Consider the following 16,959-nt stretch of genomic DNA (forward strand, 5'->3'; position numbering starts at 1 on the left):
GAGGTTAATGATTTCTCAGACTGTCCCTCCGAGTTGTTTTGAGCTATGTCTTGGGTTGTTGGCCTTTCTAAGTCCTCCCCAATACGGCCTTTGATGTGGAATTCTGTCTCTCAAGCTCAGGAGCTGTCACCTTTAGCTCAAATTTGCTGGTGAGACCCCAGCTTTGACTTTGTTATTTAATCCCAGTCATCTTTTCTGCTTTCATTGTCCTTAATAGTTTATCATCTCAGTTTGTTCCATCAAATTTCTTCTGGTCATCACCTTCCCTTTCTCAGCCTCGCTGGCAGTGAGCTTAATGTAATTTGGGGACACTGGATGGCTTACTGTGGAAAAGACAAACTCCTAAATTGCATTACGCTTGGTTTATATTTACAACCCAAAGTCTTCCAAAAAAAAACAAAAACTGGGTACTGCGAAATGGTAATCAAGCCAATGCATCACGATTAAAATGTGTGTCCCCAATGTAATTTCTTAGTTTTTTTACATTTAAATGTTTAAATATGAAAATCATTTTGCAGTCTGTTTTATCCACATTACTGGAGATGACAGGAACTCTTTCAATCGCAACCCCCAGAGCCTTACCGAAGCCATCACAAGGTATAAAGCTGCAGACCTTTAGCATCTTCAGTTGTATTTATTGTGTTTGCATGAGCCTTTTTTTTTAATAATGGAAATTGCTGTAATTATAATCACTTTAGAACACCATTATTATTATTAATAAGACCAAATTGCATGGTTCAAACAGATGCTGACTCTCTATTGTTAGAAAGAAGTGGAATAATGGTATCACACACCCAGCACTCATCTCCATGTCAACGTGGTCCTGCCAACCAGGACTTCTGGGCAGGTGCCTGGGATGCCTGGAAGTGTGGCAGGCAGAGCAAAGGACCCTCAGTTCTTGATGAAAGCATTCAGGGATGAGCACACGTCTGAAGTCGGCTTTCCCAAGGGCGAGCAGGCGTCTGTGGAGCTCTAGTCCCTGTAGAATCTTCTCTCTCGTTCTTTCCCATGCAGACCTGGATGCAACTATCCATTATGCCCTGCAGGAAGGGGCAGGGGTGGGGGGACAGCAGGGATGGGAGATTCCAGTTGTGGTTCTTCACACCTTGTCCTTAACTCATTAAGTCTTTGACACCTTGGGGTGTGACGTTCAGGTGTCTCTGGCTGGACAGGGCAGCCTGAGGCCACAGGCAGGAGGCAGGAAGGGACAGGGGCAGGGATCTGCCTGGGGTTCGCAGCTTGGGTTCTTGAGTTCAGCTGCCTGGGCTCCATCTCTGGCTCTCCCTCTTTCTTGTCCTGTTGCCCTGGGCAAGTCATTCAACTTCTCTGAGCTTCAGCTGTCCCACCCCACGAGGGGTGGTGAGGCCACCCAAGGACAGCACACATACACCACACAGCACAGAGCTTGCCAGGAGGGGAGCCCACCACACTATGTATGACTATTAATTCTCGAAAAAAATTCTTGGTTACTTACTGCTTGAATTTACAGTTTCATTTTTCTGTCCACCTAAGCAAGTTTTTATCGTAGGCTTCAGAGAATCCGCAGAAAATAAATGCATGACCCTTGGCCATGACAGAGCAGGAAAACTCATCACTTCCAGGTTCAGAAGTCTCCCACGGCAGGTTTCCCCCATAACTTGCTGCAAACACCCTGCTGGTGGTCAGACATTTCACCCGGACACAGGGGACAAACGAATCCTAATGTGCTTGTCACTAACACCTGAGTGTTTACAGGAGGCATTTGGAAATACGTATTGTACTAAAAACGAATCGTTATAAAGTAGCTTATAACTAAATCAGGCCAAGAAGGAGACACAGAATATTTCATTTTCTGTCAAATGTAAAAATTAAATCTGGATTGTTAAAAACAGCCTTCCCTGGAAACATGCTAATGTTTAACTGAGAAGTAACCTTGAATGAACTACTTCCTTGGCCAAGGTAAAGACAGAAGCATTAGGTATTCGATACATTCCTGTTAATTAAACGTCCTTGTTTTAAAGTAAAGATCATTGGATTAATTACTAAAGACAAGCTATTATTTATGAAAGATTTTTTTGGTTTGTTTTTGAGAGCCCAAGAGAAATATTTTTTAGTTCTTGAGGCTTTTTTCCCTTCCTCTCTTTCCGTGTATCACAGCCCAAATTTACTTTACTTTTAGTAGAGAGAATGCCCTCCCACTCAAAAGTCAACAGGAGCTTTTTTTTCATCAGGGCACATTTCCCAAAAAGAGAGTTATTCAGGGCCTGTTCCAAAAGGTTACTCTTCACCACAAAAGAGGTTCATCCTCAGTGTCTTGTGAAAGGGAAAATGTACACGAGTTCTCTCCACCAGCACATGCTTTCACGTGGTGGCTTTTCCCAGCACCAACATCTTGTGGTCAAGATAAACCTTCTCAGCTGACACCCTCACCCCCTCCATCCCTCCCACTCGCACCACCCACCCTGGAGATGGCAAAGACAACACTTAGACAAAAGGCAACTGGAATCAAAAGTTTTGAGCAGAATATGTATTTGAAGGTTTTTAAAAACTAAACAAGTATAGAAGTTATTCAGTCGCGTTTCTTTTTTTAAAAGCATTAGCATGGCATATCTTTCCTCTTAAGAAAGTCTTGAATAATTTAATTAGAATTACACCAAAGTCATGAGTCTGTTCTATTTATGGGATAATCATAGCTGAATTAAAACCCAAATGACAATGTAAAAATAAAATCTCTTCAGACAGTGTATTCAATTGATAAACACGTGGCTTCAAATCACTATTAGGTTATTAGGGAGTTTGGAAGGAGCCAGAGGGCCAAATCGACCCCTGGGATTTTGTTTTTCTTAAGATTACCGAGCCTGCTGACATTTTCTTTTTCTTTCTTTCTTTCTTTCTTTTTTTGCTACAAAAAATGCTAATAAATGAAAATTTGAATACGAGAAGAAAGCTGTTTGATTTTATTTTGCATTGAGAGACCACTTGGTCCCCGGAAGCCTAGCTCAGTCCGTCTGTTTTCCCAGCAGCTTTGCTGCATTTAATACTTTTCACACACACACAGGTGTGCAGACACTTCATTCGGTGCCAAGGGGCTGGGTAGCTGGACCAGCCAGGAGGAAGCTGAGAAGCCGACTCCGGGAGAGGAAAGCGGCGCGGAGCGAACGCAGCTCCCGCCACCCGCAGCTCGCCCCTCCGAGAGGGCTGCTTTTAGCGGAGCTCAAATTCCTTTCACAGGGTACAGCGCCCTTGGAGGCAGGCCACCAGGCTGCTTAGCAATGAGACAGCATGGGCGGAGGGGGTGGGGGAGTGGGGGAGAACGGAGACTAGTAACACAAAGTGATTCCCGGGTAATAACAGCGTCGCGCCCAAGGCCCACCCGTAGTCCCCTGGCTGGGAGGAGGTGTCGCCCACCATAAGGAAATCCCCTTAGAGGCAAGTTAGAGGTCCCCTCTCGCCGCCCAGCCTCACCGAGGAGGGGAGCGAACAAGTTCTTAAACACGTGCACACACCCCCGGGCGGGCTGCGCCCCTGGTAGGGCGGCCACCGCTCTGCATCCGGAGCGCCCGCGTCCTGCTCCCAGCCCAGCGGAGCCCTTCGCTTCACCTCCAGTCTAATTTGGGGACAAAGCTAAACCGCGCGGAAGCACGCAGCCCCCCAAAAGCCCGTGGCTGCAGCCGGGGGACCGCAGGGGCGGCGGGGCGGCGGCCGGCCACCACGCACAAACGGACGCCCTTCCACCTACCTTCTGCGGGGGGGTCCCGATCAGCACCTCCAAGTAGTAGCCGCGGCCAGAGTCCCCCTGCAGGTTGTCCACCATGGCCAAGAAGTTGGCCGCGCCCCCGGAGGGCTCCAGGGCGAAGGCGAGGCCGTCGGCGCGGGGCTTGGCGGGGGGCCCGGGCCCGGGGGTGGGGGCAGCCCCGCGGCCAGTGGCCGCGGCCACCTGGAGGGGCAGCGTGAAGGGCGCCGGGGAAAGCGCCGCGGCGAAGCGCAGGAGCCACTGGGCCAGCAGCGGCAGCAGCAGCGCCCGGGCCAGCGCGCCCATGCTGGCGGCGGGGCCCGGGGGACGCGCCGGACCCGGCCCGTCCTGTCCCGTCCGGCGGCGACTCTCAGCGACTCGGCGTTGCGCGGGGCTGCGAGGCAGGGCTGGGAGCGCACCGGGCCGGAGGAGGAGGCTCGGGAAGAGGAGGAGGCGCCGGAGCCGCCCCAGCCCGCGCCGCCAAGTTCAGTAAGTTGATCGCCGCTGCCCCCTCTGGCGGGCAGCGGCTGCCCCGCAAGGGCCGGGCCCCTTTCCGGCGGCCAAGGTCAAAGTAGGGCGCGGGATCCGCCCGGGTCCACACTGGCCGTCCCTGCCCACCCTCGCTGGTCTCCGGCCGCACCTCTTCCCGGGGAAACTCGAGTCCCGAATTTCCTCGGAACGCGCCCCAGCGGCCAAGGCCAACGGATGTGACGAGGCTCATCTGATACCAGAGGGGGAAAGTTTCGGGAACCCTTAAAGGGGCAGCGAGGGCCTGAACTGCCCCCCTGGGCCCGCGTGCGAGGGGGCCCCGCCGGTGTCCCCAGGCCCCGCCGGTGTCCCCAGGCCCCGCAGCGGCGGGGACTACCAGGGGTGACTCGGGGGTCAGAAGGGAGAGTAGGGAATCAAAAGAGCCGTGAGCATCACACGGAGCCAGCGAGTCTGCGCCTCCCCTCGCCAAGTACTTGGCTGCCGCCCTAAAGCCCACTCGAGTGTGGCCGCTTCTCTGGGCATTTCCCGCGTGCTGACCCCCACCCCGGCCCCCATCCCTGCCCATCTCCCTTCTCATCCCCATTTCGGCCTCAGAGGGATTTTGAAGAGGTCTGAGTGGAGGCTGGAAGTGTCGAGGTCTGGGGGAGGCGGGTGAGGACGCGAGAGCTTGGGAGACGTCTCCATAGGATTCCTGGGGGCGGGGGCCGATGGGGGGCTTGGCTGCAGTCGCAATTCTCCCTTTGCGCCCAGTTTCCCGCAGGGGGGTCGGGGGGATGACATCCGCAGCTGGCTTTTTGAACCTGGGCTTCTCCGCCCCAAGCTCATCAGTAATGCAGGTTCGGGGCCGCTGGGAGCTGCTCCCTCACCGCCCCCATGACGCCCTCAGTCCACCTAGCAAGTTGCTGTCACCATCCAAATTCAGAGCTCCGAGTCTGCACCGCTGCAACCAGCCCCTGACTTGCTCCCCCAGCAAGCCAGCTCCAGACGGAGGATTATCTAATTAATACTCGCTTAGCCATCGACACCAGGACCGCAGAAATGCATTCAGTAATTCAAGCAACGAGAGTTATTTTATTTTAGGTACTAAACGCAGGGAGGACTATTACACAAGCCAAGTCCATCGATTTCTGCTGAAACAAGGAGTAGAACCACCTTTCTGCGTCCTCCAGCTGAATTATGTCGGCTGTTGTTAAAAACAAACAAGCCCGTCTTCAAACTGGGGAGGTTGGAACAAAGCTTTGCTCCTCACTGCAATTTCCAGGTACTTCTACTCAGGATTTGATTTTTATCCCTGTCTTCTCAACTTCAAAATCAGGTCCAGCTCTGTGAGGGACACTTATGTCAGAGAGCTTCAGCTGTATTGATTTTTAAATGACTTTATAAATCACATTTTCCCCAAACTACATCCCAACTTTAACAAATCCCCAGCCACATAAAGAAAGGCCTAGATGAGTCCCCTGATGGAAACTAAACATATTCCACATAAATCTGCATGGTTATTCCATAGCTGTTACATTCATATAGTCACGTTTCAAAATCAAGGTCATAGAGGAAGTGTAATTTTTAAAAAGATGGTTATTCATACTCCTCAGTGTCCCCTCTTGAGGGGTTCAAGAGGCCATTGGGACAGCTCTCAGGAGAAGGTAACCTTCTGAGAAGCACATGGAATGTATTAAGGACTTTGACGTAGGGGCTACGTGATGGAAAAGTTCAACATCAGAGACATTTGCTCTCTAATAATTAAAAACCACAAGGGGAATTTTTAAAAATCAAGTCTAATTAAGCTTTGTCCTTCAGGAAACCCCTGGCTCCCTCTAAGTGTGAGTACACATGAGCTTTTCATTTGAAGAGGGCAGGTTTAGGTTTGCGGGTAAACTGGTGCATTGAAGACCCAGTCACAGAGGAGCTTCTGCAGCTTTAATGGATGGCAGGGCTGTCTCATCAGAAAACAATGCACGCTGAAGTGATGGCACCTGACGTCTGGCCCCTGGGTCGTTTCTATTTTTCTGAATGTCTCAGAGTTCTTGATCCCTTCTCAGAACGAAGGTGCTGGCGGATTTAGGAAACAATTGCACTGTCCAGGTGTTTTAATGGAAAGCACATGTGGCCATCCTCATGGGGTAGCATCAGTTTTCCTTTATATCATCCTTGAAGCACTTCTGCAAGAAAGAAGCCACTTCCCATCTTATTAGTGAGCAATGCAGGGGGGAGGGGGCAGGGGAACCCCTCACTCCCTTGACAGCACCCCACACCTTCAGACTGGCCATTCTCCCTCACTGCACCTGTAACTTTCTCTTCACCCTAATCCCCTTCCCCCCTTTTTTCCCCTCCCCCTTCATTTTTTTCTTCCTCTCCTTCGCTTCTCCCCTTCCTCTCCCCCCCTCTGTCGCTTCCCCTCCCCCTTGCTCCCCTCCCTCCAGCCTCTGTGAGCTCCTCTAATGTCAGCCGCGTACTTCCTGGTCCACTCAGGGAAACCATGGCCCTGCTATGAGATGGACCCTCTGTCCTTGCAAAGAGCAAGCAGAGCAAGTGTGTCATTATACACATTCCCTGAGGGTGAGGAAGGGTCTCCCCTCCAGCCCAAAGAACTCACCAGGGATTTCTGGAAGAAATCCATGGCACTGGGCCAGAGAGATTGTCATCAATGAGTTGATGTTCACTGGCTCTGACCACCAGCTCTGACTTCCTGTGACACCAGCAGTTCTCAAACTTTTTGTTCTCAGGACCCCTTTATGCTCTTAAAATTGAGGACCCAAAAGCGCCTTTGTTTATGTGCAGCATATCTAGCAAGGGTTACCAAATTAGGGAATAAAACAGGAACTGTAACATGATATAACAATTCATTTAAAAATAATAAACACATTGCACAGCAACATAATATTTTAATGAAAACTATACTTTTCAAAAAAAATAGTGAGAAGGACATTATTTTACATTTTTGCAAATTTCTCCCTGGCTTCATAGCAGGCAGCTGGATTCTCATATCTGCTTCTGCATTCAGTCTGTTAGGAAGCCTCTGGAAAATTCTCCCCATCACCCAGGAGAGCCTGGGAAAGGTATTATCATAAAAACAGTTTTGAGCTACAGGACCCCCTTGGAGAACCACTGTTGTGTACTTTCTTTCTTTGGTTTCTATCCTTGTGTCTTGTCATTGTCAACATATAAGAATTTCTATGCATCAGGCGCTGTGTCAATAACCGGCAGGAAAAGGCTTTTGCTGATAAGAGCTGATCCTTAAATTTGCAGATGAAGGGAAACAAAGTTTGCTGCCACCACCACCACCACCCCCCAAAAAGACCCCTGCCTTTTGGGATATTGATTTTCAAGCTGGTTACTAAGAAACAAAAGACTCAGAAAGAACCTTTGCTCCCCCACCCCTCCCTGCTCAAGAGAATCAGAGAGAAAAACCTGCTTCAGGGAGGAAACTTAGCATAATCAGGGGTCACTACACAGGAAGATCCACGCGGGAGCCTGTGGACCATCCCTCCCGAGTCCCATTGTCTCGGGGTTGGTTGCCCAGCAAGAATTTGCCTGCCAGGTTGTTCCATCTTCCTCAACTACCTGTAAATCACCCATTCTCACTTCTGAAATCTAATACCTCATCCCCCCCTTATCTCCTTTGTCCATAATGTCACATATACCCAGTGTTGCCTTGCTGCCTGGAATTTTCCTGCTTCTGTGAATTTCCCATGCACATGTACTAAAATTTGATTTTTTCCTGTTAATCTGTTAATTTGACTAGGTATTAATCCAGCTAGAAGCGCTTAGAAGGTGGGAGGAAAAGTATTCTTTGTTTCAGCCCCCACACAGACTAGATCAAGGGGCACTGTCCCTCTCTGTCACCCCAGTGCCTCCCACTTAGCAGGAGGGGACACCCGCCACCTGCAGTCCAGTGGGGCCTGTCATCCCTCTCCTGCAGCGTCATGTTCAACCTGCCTCCTGGCTCCTTCTCAGCAACTGATAAACATGCTTACAGCTCCCACTTCTCTCTCTCTTCTTAACCTGTCTTGGTCCTGGCCCCTGCAGGTTACTGTCCCACATCTGCACCCCTCCACCCCCCACCCCATAGCCACACTTCTTAAAAGTGCTGCCTGCAGCTCCTCACCTTGCAGAACACTCACAAATTGACAGGCCACATAAACATTTCTCCTTCTTATTCTTACCCACCCCCTGGGAGCACTCCCCAGGGTTTCTCCACTGAAGCTCTTTAAAGCCTGGCTCTTTATTGGAACCCCTCGGGGACTGTCTGTGACTCTTCCCTAGAGGTCCCCCTTAAATTGGTTTGGGGCAGCTCCAGAACTGCTATTTTTCAAAGCTCCCCAGGTGAAATGGGAATTGGAGCCTGGGAGAAAGGAGATGCAGGCCGCAGACTGAAGAGGTTGAGTCGTCTTGTGGTCCTGAATTGATCTGGATGTCTCAGTTCGTATTCCTGAGGTCTTTCATATTTAAAAGTATCTTTCCTCCTGTGTTGACTGAAATGGCCTAAAAACCATGAGCGTCTCTTGTGCCCAAATTAGAGTTTTGAAACATCACTACCCTCTAAATGGGGGGCTCCTGGAGAAAGCGATTGCAGGCCTGGGACAGAAACTCAACATGAGCCTGGAACCTCTCATTAGACCCAAAAGCAAGGGTGTTCTCAGGGTCCCGTCTTATGTCTAGAGCTGGGGCAGAGCTGGGACAATTTAAATATCATTAAAAGTAGTAACTTCAATGGCTCAAAACACCTCATTTATGTGGAAACCTATTCACTCATTATGTTCTTTTAAAAAGTGCATGGATTACCTTTGAAGAGTGTTAAGGAACCCAGCTCATTTTTAAAAACTGGCAGAGAAAGGAAAAGAATTAAACATTTGTTGTCGTGACTTTCCTGTACAAACTATACCGCAGAATGACCAAATACTTGACAGAGGGAGCCTTCTGTTTATAGAATTAGTGCAGCTAATACATGAAGAAGGGATGATAGAATTAGAAGAGTGCATTTTGCAGTCCCCAATGAGGTAATGGACCTAGGCATAGAGCACGCAGGGTGACAGCATCACACAAAAAGAGAGAGACCACCCGACATCTGTGCCTCCTCATGGGGGTCTACGTCCGCTACCTGTGAAACGTCCTTCCCGCAAATCAAACCTGAATCTGCCGAAGCCTCTACACCACAGGCTGGCAAACGCCTCCTGAGGCCCACGACTCACCTGCTGCCTGTTTGTGTAAATAAAACTTTACTAAAACACAGCTATACCCATTTGTTTAAGTAACAACAGAGGCCTTATGTCCCCAGAAACTTAAAATATTTACTGCCTACCTTTTTATTGACTAAGTTTGCTAACCCCTGCACTAGATCTAGAGTCCCAACGCCCTTATCAATGAATTGCAATAATGGGACATTATTTGGAGTCTGATTTGAAGAAAATGAAAAAGTTACTTAGGAGGTAACTAGAAAATTTGAACACTGGTTGGATGATGTCATGGAATTATTGTTAATATTTTTAGAAGCTGTCATGCGGGAGACCCTGCTCGCTCCGCCATTTGTCATGTGGGGTGGCCTGTGGGGTCTCTGCTCCCGCTCCCCACATAAGAACGCAGGATATGGCTAGGTGTGGGGACAGAGCCCCAGAGAGCAGTTTCCAGACTCTGGGCCTCACGTGGAAAGGTGCTGGCTCAGGTAGTAGATGGCCGTCGGCTGTAGCTGGTTAGCCAATTGGCCACTGATATAACTGCCACGGCTACATTGGGGAGTGGAGTCGAGGGGAGTCAAGGCGAGTTGGTCGGTTGGCAGCAAAGCGGACAGCAGGTCGCACGTCGTGTGAATCCAGCCTCCAGTGAGACTATAGTGGTATGACTCCCCTACCTATGGCTCTGTGGGTGTTCCTTTCTGGCCTCACCATATCCTGTGTTCTTGTGTGGGGAGCGGGAGCTGAGACCCTGCATGACACCCCGCGTGACACTAAGCCAAAAAGGAACACCAACGGAGCCATAGGTAGGGGAGTCATACCACTATAGTCTCACTGGAGGCTGGATTCACACGACGTGTGACCTGCTGTCCTCTTTTCTGCCTGCCAACCGGCCGACTCCACTTGCTAACTGCAACCCACTGTGCTAACTGCAATCCGCTCTTGCTAGCCTAGCCACCATCTTCTTGTTAGCCCCCATTTTCTGCTAGCGTAGCCACAGCAGTTATATTAGTGACCAATGGCTCACTGGTTACAGCTGATGGCCAAGTAGCTACAGCTGATGGCCATCCAATCACAGTTGATGGCCATTTACTACCTGAGTGAGCACCTTTCCATGTGAGGCTGAGAACCTGGAAACTGCACTCCTGGCTCTGTCCCCACAGATGCAATAATGGTAGTGTGTGTGTGTGTGTGTGTGTGTGTGTATCTAGTGGAGACACATGCTGAAATATTTATGAATGGAATGAGATTTGTTTCAAAATAACATGGGTTGGTGGGGAACATGCCAGGCAGGCAGTATTCTCAGTGAAAGATAGACTCCTAATAATAGCCCTGTCAACAGACACCATTATCATGCCCATCTTACAAATGAGACACTGAAGCACACATATGCTGAGTAGTGAGAATGGGATTCAAATTCTGGGGTCTGATTTCAGAGCCTGTGCTCTTCACCAAGCGGCTAGGGCCACCTGTTGGATATGGCCTTTCTGAAGATCACAGAAGGTCGAGCTGGAGGACCTTCAGCAAAATACAGGAGGGGCAACGGGCCAGGGAGATCCTACAGGCAGTACCCCCATATCCACGTGACTCATTTATCAGGCATATGCTGAGCCCTCCTCTGTGCCACTCACCACGTTAGAGCCGGAGCTACTTGGCCGAGGAAGATCAGACAGGCCCCTCTGTCAGAGACCACAGCTTAGCAGGAGAAAGACCCTAAGTACATTTCCTTTTTGGAAACACCACTCCAGCGTCAGGGATGCTGAGCCTGGAGACAGGCTGTGGGGACAGAGTCCCAGAGAGCAGTGTCCAGGCTCTCGGCCTCACGTGGAAAGGTGCTGGCGCAGGTAGTAGATGGCCGTCAGCTGTGATCAGATGGCCATCAGCTGTGACCAGTTAGCTATTAGCCACTAATATAACTGCCGTGACTATGCTAGCAAGCCTGGATTGCAGCTAGCAAGTGGGGTTAGCAAGCGGGTTGTGGATTGTGGATCGTGTCGATCCTACTCCCTGTGTGGCGGCGGTGGTGCAGGAAGACCCCTCATTGGGCTGGCGGATGTTTGCTTTTGTGTCTCGGCAGCCGCATGGAGATTATAGCGGTATGACTCCCCTATCTATGGCTCTGTTGTTCCATTTTGGCCTCACCGTATCCTGTGTTCCTGTGCAGGGAGCAGGAGCTGAGTCCCTGCATTATACAGGGAAACCAAGTAGGACATTATGGCAGGAAGCCACGAGGATGGTGGCAGGGGCACAGAGAGGGAGAATGTAGCACATAGAGGTGAAAGATCTTCACAACATCGGGCGTCAATTAGGAGCACGCAATGCACACATATCTCAGCAATGGGAGGCTGGGTGGCAGATGTCCCCTTTTATGAAGGGGCATGGAAGGACAGGAGCACTGAGCTTCCATTGGGTCCTGGACCCTTACTGTTTCACCACCTCTGCCATCTGTTCTCTGACTCTTCGAGGCAGGCGTCACGTGCCCACGTCACGAAGAACCCCGAAACACAAAGATTGAAGTGTCCCCAAGATCACAGTGAGAAAATGGTGATTTGGATTTGAACCCAGTCAGCCAGCTGCCGACGCCTATGTTCTTTGTCCTACATCATGTTGCCTTCTTAAAATGATGAAGCAGGCACACTGAGGGAAAAGGGAGTAAGGATTCACCTCAGACTTCCTTTGAATACCAGCTTTCCTTCAGCGTTTAAAACCGGTGGATACAAAAAGCCATGCACACTTGCAGGAACCCATTGTTTGGATAAATGAGGCCCAAGCATATTATATTACATCAGCTGGGTCCCACCTATGTGAGGCTCTACCTAGACAGGTGGGCTGCCAAAATCACGGACATTTCCAAATGTTTGTTCACTACACACGCTGCTTTTTTTAATGAGTGCAGAGGTGAGAGCCAATGGAAGGCACAGAGGCTCTGAGCCCAGAAACCTCACGTCAACTTCTGATTCTGCCACAGGCCATTGGAGTGTCGAGGGCAACTTCTGCTCCCTGAGCCTTGGTTTCCTTATTTGTGTGTCTACTGCACGCCTCCAGGGGTGCATTCTTACAGATGCAGCAGCCATGGCGCCCTCTGAAGTTGTGTATCAGTATGGCTTCCTGGCTTGCTTTAGGAGACCCTTTGTTACAACTAAATTATATTCTATAGTCCCTCAATTCCATTCACATTTTCACTGCTCCAAAGACAGAACACGGACATAGCGACCTGTGAAGGTATGGGTTTGGTGGTTATTCCTGAGGCCATGATTGGAAACCACTCCCCTTGACATGTTAGTTACCAAACCTCTTAAAGATCATTTGAAAAAGGTGTATGAGTCTTGGAGATTGTCTAAAACTTTCTGTTGATATTTTCAGGTAATGTCAAGAAAGCCCAGCACAAATGGTTGCAAGAGGGTGCCAGGGGCTGTGGGTATCCTGGAGACAGCAGTAGGAAACCCCTGTGGTGGGCAGGATAATGGTCCCCTAAAGATGTCCAGGTCCAAACCTCTGGAACCTGTGAATAAGTCACCTGATGTGGCAGAAGGGACTTCACAGGTGTGGCTACATTAAGGCACTTGAGATGGGAGATTACCCGGGTTCATCCAGGTGGGTCCACTGTACTCATGCTCACCCTTGACATCAGGGAATCTTTCCCAGATTCTCAGAGTTGAGGTCAGAGGGAGCCATGATTCCAGAACAGTCAAGAGAGAAGCAGTGTTCCTGGCTTTGAGGAGGAAGGGGACCACGAACCAACGGCTGCAAGTGGCCTGAGACCCTTGAAAGGCAAGTGTCCGCTGAGCCACCGGAAAGGAAAGCAACCCTGCCAACACCTTGATTTTTAGCCCAGTGAGACCCAAGTCAAACCTCTGACCTATAGAAGTGTAAGATATTTAAATTCATGTTGTTTTCAGCTGCTAAGTTTGTGGTAATTTGTTACAGTAGTGGTAGGAAACAAATACACCACTCAGGAAACTGTATCACATCACACTTTACTGCATAGACGACGATACTGTGTGTAAAAACATGGATGTTGACGACTGAGAGTCCAAAACTGATTCAGAAGTTGTCTGGAGTGTGAAAAATTTTAGGATTAATTTACTAGTTTATTTCACCTATATTCATCAATATAAAACAAAAATCCTATGTGATTAAGAAAGTATCATGTCATGATTTCATTGTAATACTTTTTTTTTCTTGTGGTTGAGAGGACTGCACAGCTCCGTTCAGGAGGCAGCTCAGCTCAAGGTGCCGTGTTCAATCTCAGTTGCAGGGGGCGCTGCCCACCATCCCTTGCAGGACTTGAGGAATTGAACTGGCAACCTTGTGGTTGAGAGCCCACTGGCCCATGTGGGACTCGAACTGGCAGCCTTCAGAGTTAGGAGCACGGAGCTCTAACCTCCTGAGCCACTGGGGCTGGCCCTCAGTGTTGCTTTATCTTCCCTGAAAGGGTCCTGGATGTGAGACCTGACCTGCTAGCTGGCTGTGTATGTCTAGAATTTGGGAGGTGCCTATCTCCGTGTCCTCATTCCTAATTACTCACTTCTGGGGCCTGGCCCAAGCACCCTCTTTCCCCGTTCATTCTTCTTTCTTTCCCATCGCGCTAAGAACAGCTTCTATTTCTCATTCTAGAGACTGGGAGTCCTCAGTTAGGCTCCCACGGGGGAGAAAGTGGAATCCTCTTTCCCATATTTAGCGTCCTTCTGGAGACCACAGTTCTCTGTTTTACATAGTATTTAATATTAATGCCAGTGCAAGCAGGGTCCAAATCAGAAGTGGGTTGCTGGCTGCAGACCAACTCGTTTGGCTGCACAGGTGTCTTCTTTAAAGTGCTGTATTTGTTTTGGTCGCCGTCTGAAAGTCTTCATGGCTTCCCTTTCCTGGTGGAAGTCTGGAGGAGGACAAATGCAAGCGCGTGCCTGCAAAAGCATCTGTTTTGGCAGGGGCCGTTTGGGGAATGGAACTGTTCTTTGTGTGGATTTAGGAGTCTGTTGGAGTAAAAGAGCAAAAGAGCGAAGGAGAAAGAACAAGGAAGGAAGGGCAGGAGAAAATGCAAGTTAGACGATGTGGGGGCGCTGGGAAGCTGCATGGTCATGTCCCCTCCCAGGAGCTTCCTGTGCTCAGTGGGGTTTCAGAAGCACTGGCCGGTCCAGTTTCAATCAGATCAGTTTCATCCCACTGAAGAGAGAAGCAATATGGGCCCCGGGAACCACGCTTCCATCAAGCTCAGGGCCCAGCAGCTTATAGTGGGTGGTCCTGGTGGGGGGGTTGGAGGAGGGGAAAGCACCCTTGAGAGAAATAATCAGGCACCATGCTCCCTGTACATATAGCAGCCAGCTGTGGTACTTGAACTCCGATTGCCCCCATGCGCTGCCTGCTGTGAGGTGAGGGACATTTGGTCTGGCAGGGGCCTCGGCAGGCAGCTGAAACCCAGGGGGAGAGAGCGGTGCGGCAGTTCCCTTTAGGATGCCATTCTAAGGAGGATGGGAGGAGGGCTCCAGGCAGCAGTGGAATGCCCGAGCAAGCCTGGCCCCATGCTGTTTACTCCAGCTTTTCCCTTGACTCCTCAGAGATACCCCGGAAACCCCACCAGCAGAGAGAGGCTGGAACTGTGGGTGGGAAAGCCTGGGGTAGTTGTGGAAGAGCTCCTTAAAAATCTCAAGAATTCCACCAGAATGTCACGCCCAGGACCCTCAGCCTTTGCCTGCAGGCTCGAGGGCCCTCTGCAAGCTGGTTCTTAGGCCTGCCCGCTGCCCCCCATTCTGCCTCTGCGCCTCCCCAAGAGGGAGCACGTGGGCTGAGCCCCGCCTCCAATTCCGTTCTCTGCTCTCTCCCAAAGACTCTCACTAAACTGGTTGCAGAGAGCCCATGCTGTTTACCCAATGCATCGATCTTAGCTTTTACCTATAAATATGTGTAGACAATGAGAGATTCCCAGACACACGAGGAGAATCAACAGCTTCAGGAGAGCCACAGAGCTGAGGGCAGTGGAGAACTTCACATAGAATCCGAATATTTTCCTCAGGAAAATTTCAGAAGCTATTAAGTTAGGAAAAAAGAGCTTTCGTTGGTAAAAGAGGAGCAATTGGAGCTCAAAAACATCTTGGAGAGAAAAACATGATTTTTGAGAATCAAAGAAAAACTCAGTAGGGGCAGTGAATGGCAGAACGGACAGAGGTAAGAGCAGACGTGACGAATTCAGCTCAGTGTAATTCAAGGAAGTACTGCAGCCCGGAGCACAGGAGGTGGGGACCACAAAGGGACCATTGAATAAGGAAGGAATCACTAGATCTTTTCTTCCACGTCACAGGGTCCAGGTAGGGAGACCGGAAATGGTGGAGGTGAAGCAACAACCAAAGGACGTTTTCCTTGAGCTGAAGACATCAGATCAAAAATGCTCCCCAAATGCTGGGAGAAATTATTTTAAAGGGCACTGAGGAACTCCAAGGATAAAGAGAAAAAAATGTTTCAATGTGTGACCAACTGGCTTGGGCTTGTTTCTAGAAGAGAATGTGGCAGAGGACAGAAGAACAAGTGACCCCAGCTAAAAATGGTGTCTTTCCTGTGGGAGGGAATAAAGTATTGTGTACAGAAATGCGCCATTCCTGAAAAAAGATCATACTCATGGAATACTTCAACCAAATGAAAAAAGAATATCAGGAGGAGGAATTCAAGAGAAGGAAGGGGCAGTGTATAAGTAACAGACCAATGATAAGAATAAAACTCAGAATTGAATCTGAACAGCTGTTGATAATATGACGAAAGACTTACTACAATTATCAAGAAAGGATTCTTGAAACAGAAGGTGTGATGTAAAAAAAAAAAAAAAAAAAAAAGACCACATAATAACCGAGAACCAAAATTCCAGATTATTTCACCGAACTCTTTCAGTTGGGCCAGAAGGGGTCCCACCTGGGAGAGGGTGGGGCTGCGTGGGGATTTGCTGAGGGCGGGGAGACACCTCTGGCCCCACCACAAAGACTGAATCCTGACACAGGATTGGCCTGCTGTTCCTCCTCACACTGCCTTAGTTTCCTCATCTGTAAAATGGGAGATAAAGCCCACTTCACTGGATATTGTGAAATTAAAACATAATACATGCCAATCACCTCCGACAGAGCAGGCACTTTTTAAATGCTTGATGGTCACTAGCTATTATTTTAATGAATAACAATTATTGATGGTGGGGATAGGAAAATATAGGTTCAACCATATTTAATTTTTTAAATTTAAAAACCTAGGACTTCAGTTATGCCATTATAAAAACTTACCGGAAACCCTTTCAATGTGCCTTTCATTCTGGGTTTGGAATATTAGCATTACCCACCCCAGGGACAAACCTGTGCCCCTGTGGCATCCTGTGGAATGAGACACCTCCCGGCAGACGTGGGGGAGACAGGTGGGGGGCTTCTGTCTCTGAGTGAGCCGTGCAAATGGAGCCTGGCTGACCTGGGTTGGATGGAGTTTGGTTTGCAGGGTGGAATTTGTTTGCTTTTCGTCTAGGAGGTTGGGACTTCTGCCCCTCAGGTGGGTGGGGGCCGAGTCCAGAGCCAACAAGAAAGCACCTGGTGAGGACAGTCACCCTGTGAAAATTCCCCCTCGGGG

The 16,959-nt window shown here is 49.5% G+C and overlaps 1 protein-coding gene and 1 long non-coding RNA gene across 3 annotated transcripts in view; one reads left to right on the plus strand and one right to left on the minus strand.

Moving 5' to 3' along the window:
• BACE2 (beta-secretase 2) overlaps positions 1–4,404 on the minus strand; it is a 99,479-nt gene extending 95,075 nt beyond the window's left edge. The window contains exon 1 of one of the 2 annotated variants that reach the window (XM_074325117.1): positions 3,719–4,404. In XM_074325117.1, coding sequence (XP_074181218.1) covers positions 3,719–4,018 — 300 coding nt within the window. In that variant the 5' untranslated portion in view covers positions 4,019–4,404. The remainder of the gene's footprint in view (positions 1–3,718) is intronic. The other variant, XM_019745755.2, reaches the window with a different exon arrangement.
• Positions 4,080–13,322, plus strand: LOC141570049 (uncharacterized). The gene is made up of 3 exons (XR_012493805.1): positions 4,080–4,201; positions 5,282–5,462; positions 13,015–13,322. It is a non-coding gene; the product is annotated as an uncharacterized LOC141570049 (long non-coding RNA).
• The last annotated feature ends 3,637 nt before the right edge of the window (positions 13,323–16,959 follow it).

The sequence above is a fragment of the Rhinolophus sinicus genome, linkage group LG01, assembly GCF_036562045.2.
Source record: "Rhinolophus sinicus isolate RSC01 linkage group LG01, ASM3656204v1, whole genome shotgun sequence".
Taxonomy (NCBI): Eukaryota; Metazoa; Chordata; class Mammalia; order Chiroptera; family Rhinolophidae; genus Rhinolophus; species Rhinolophus sinicus.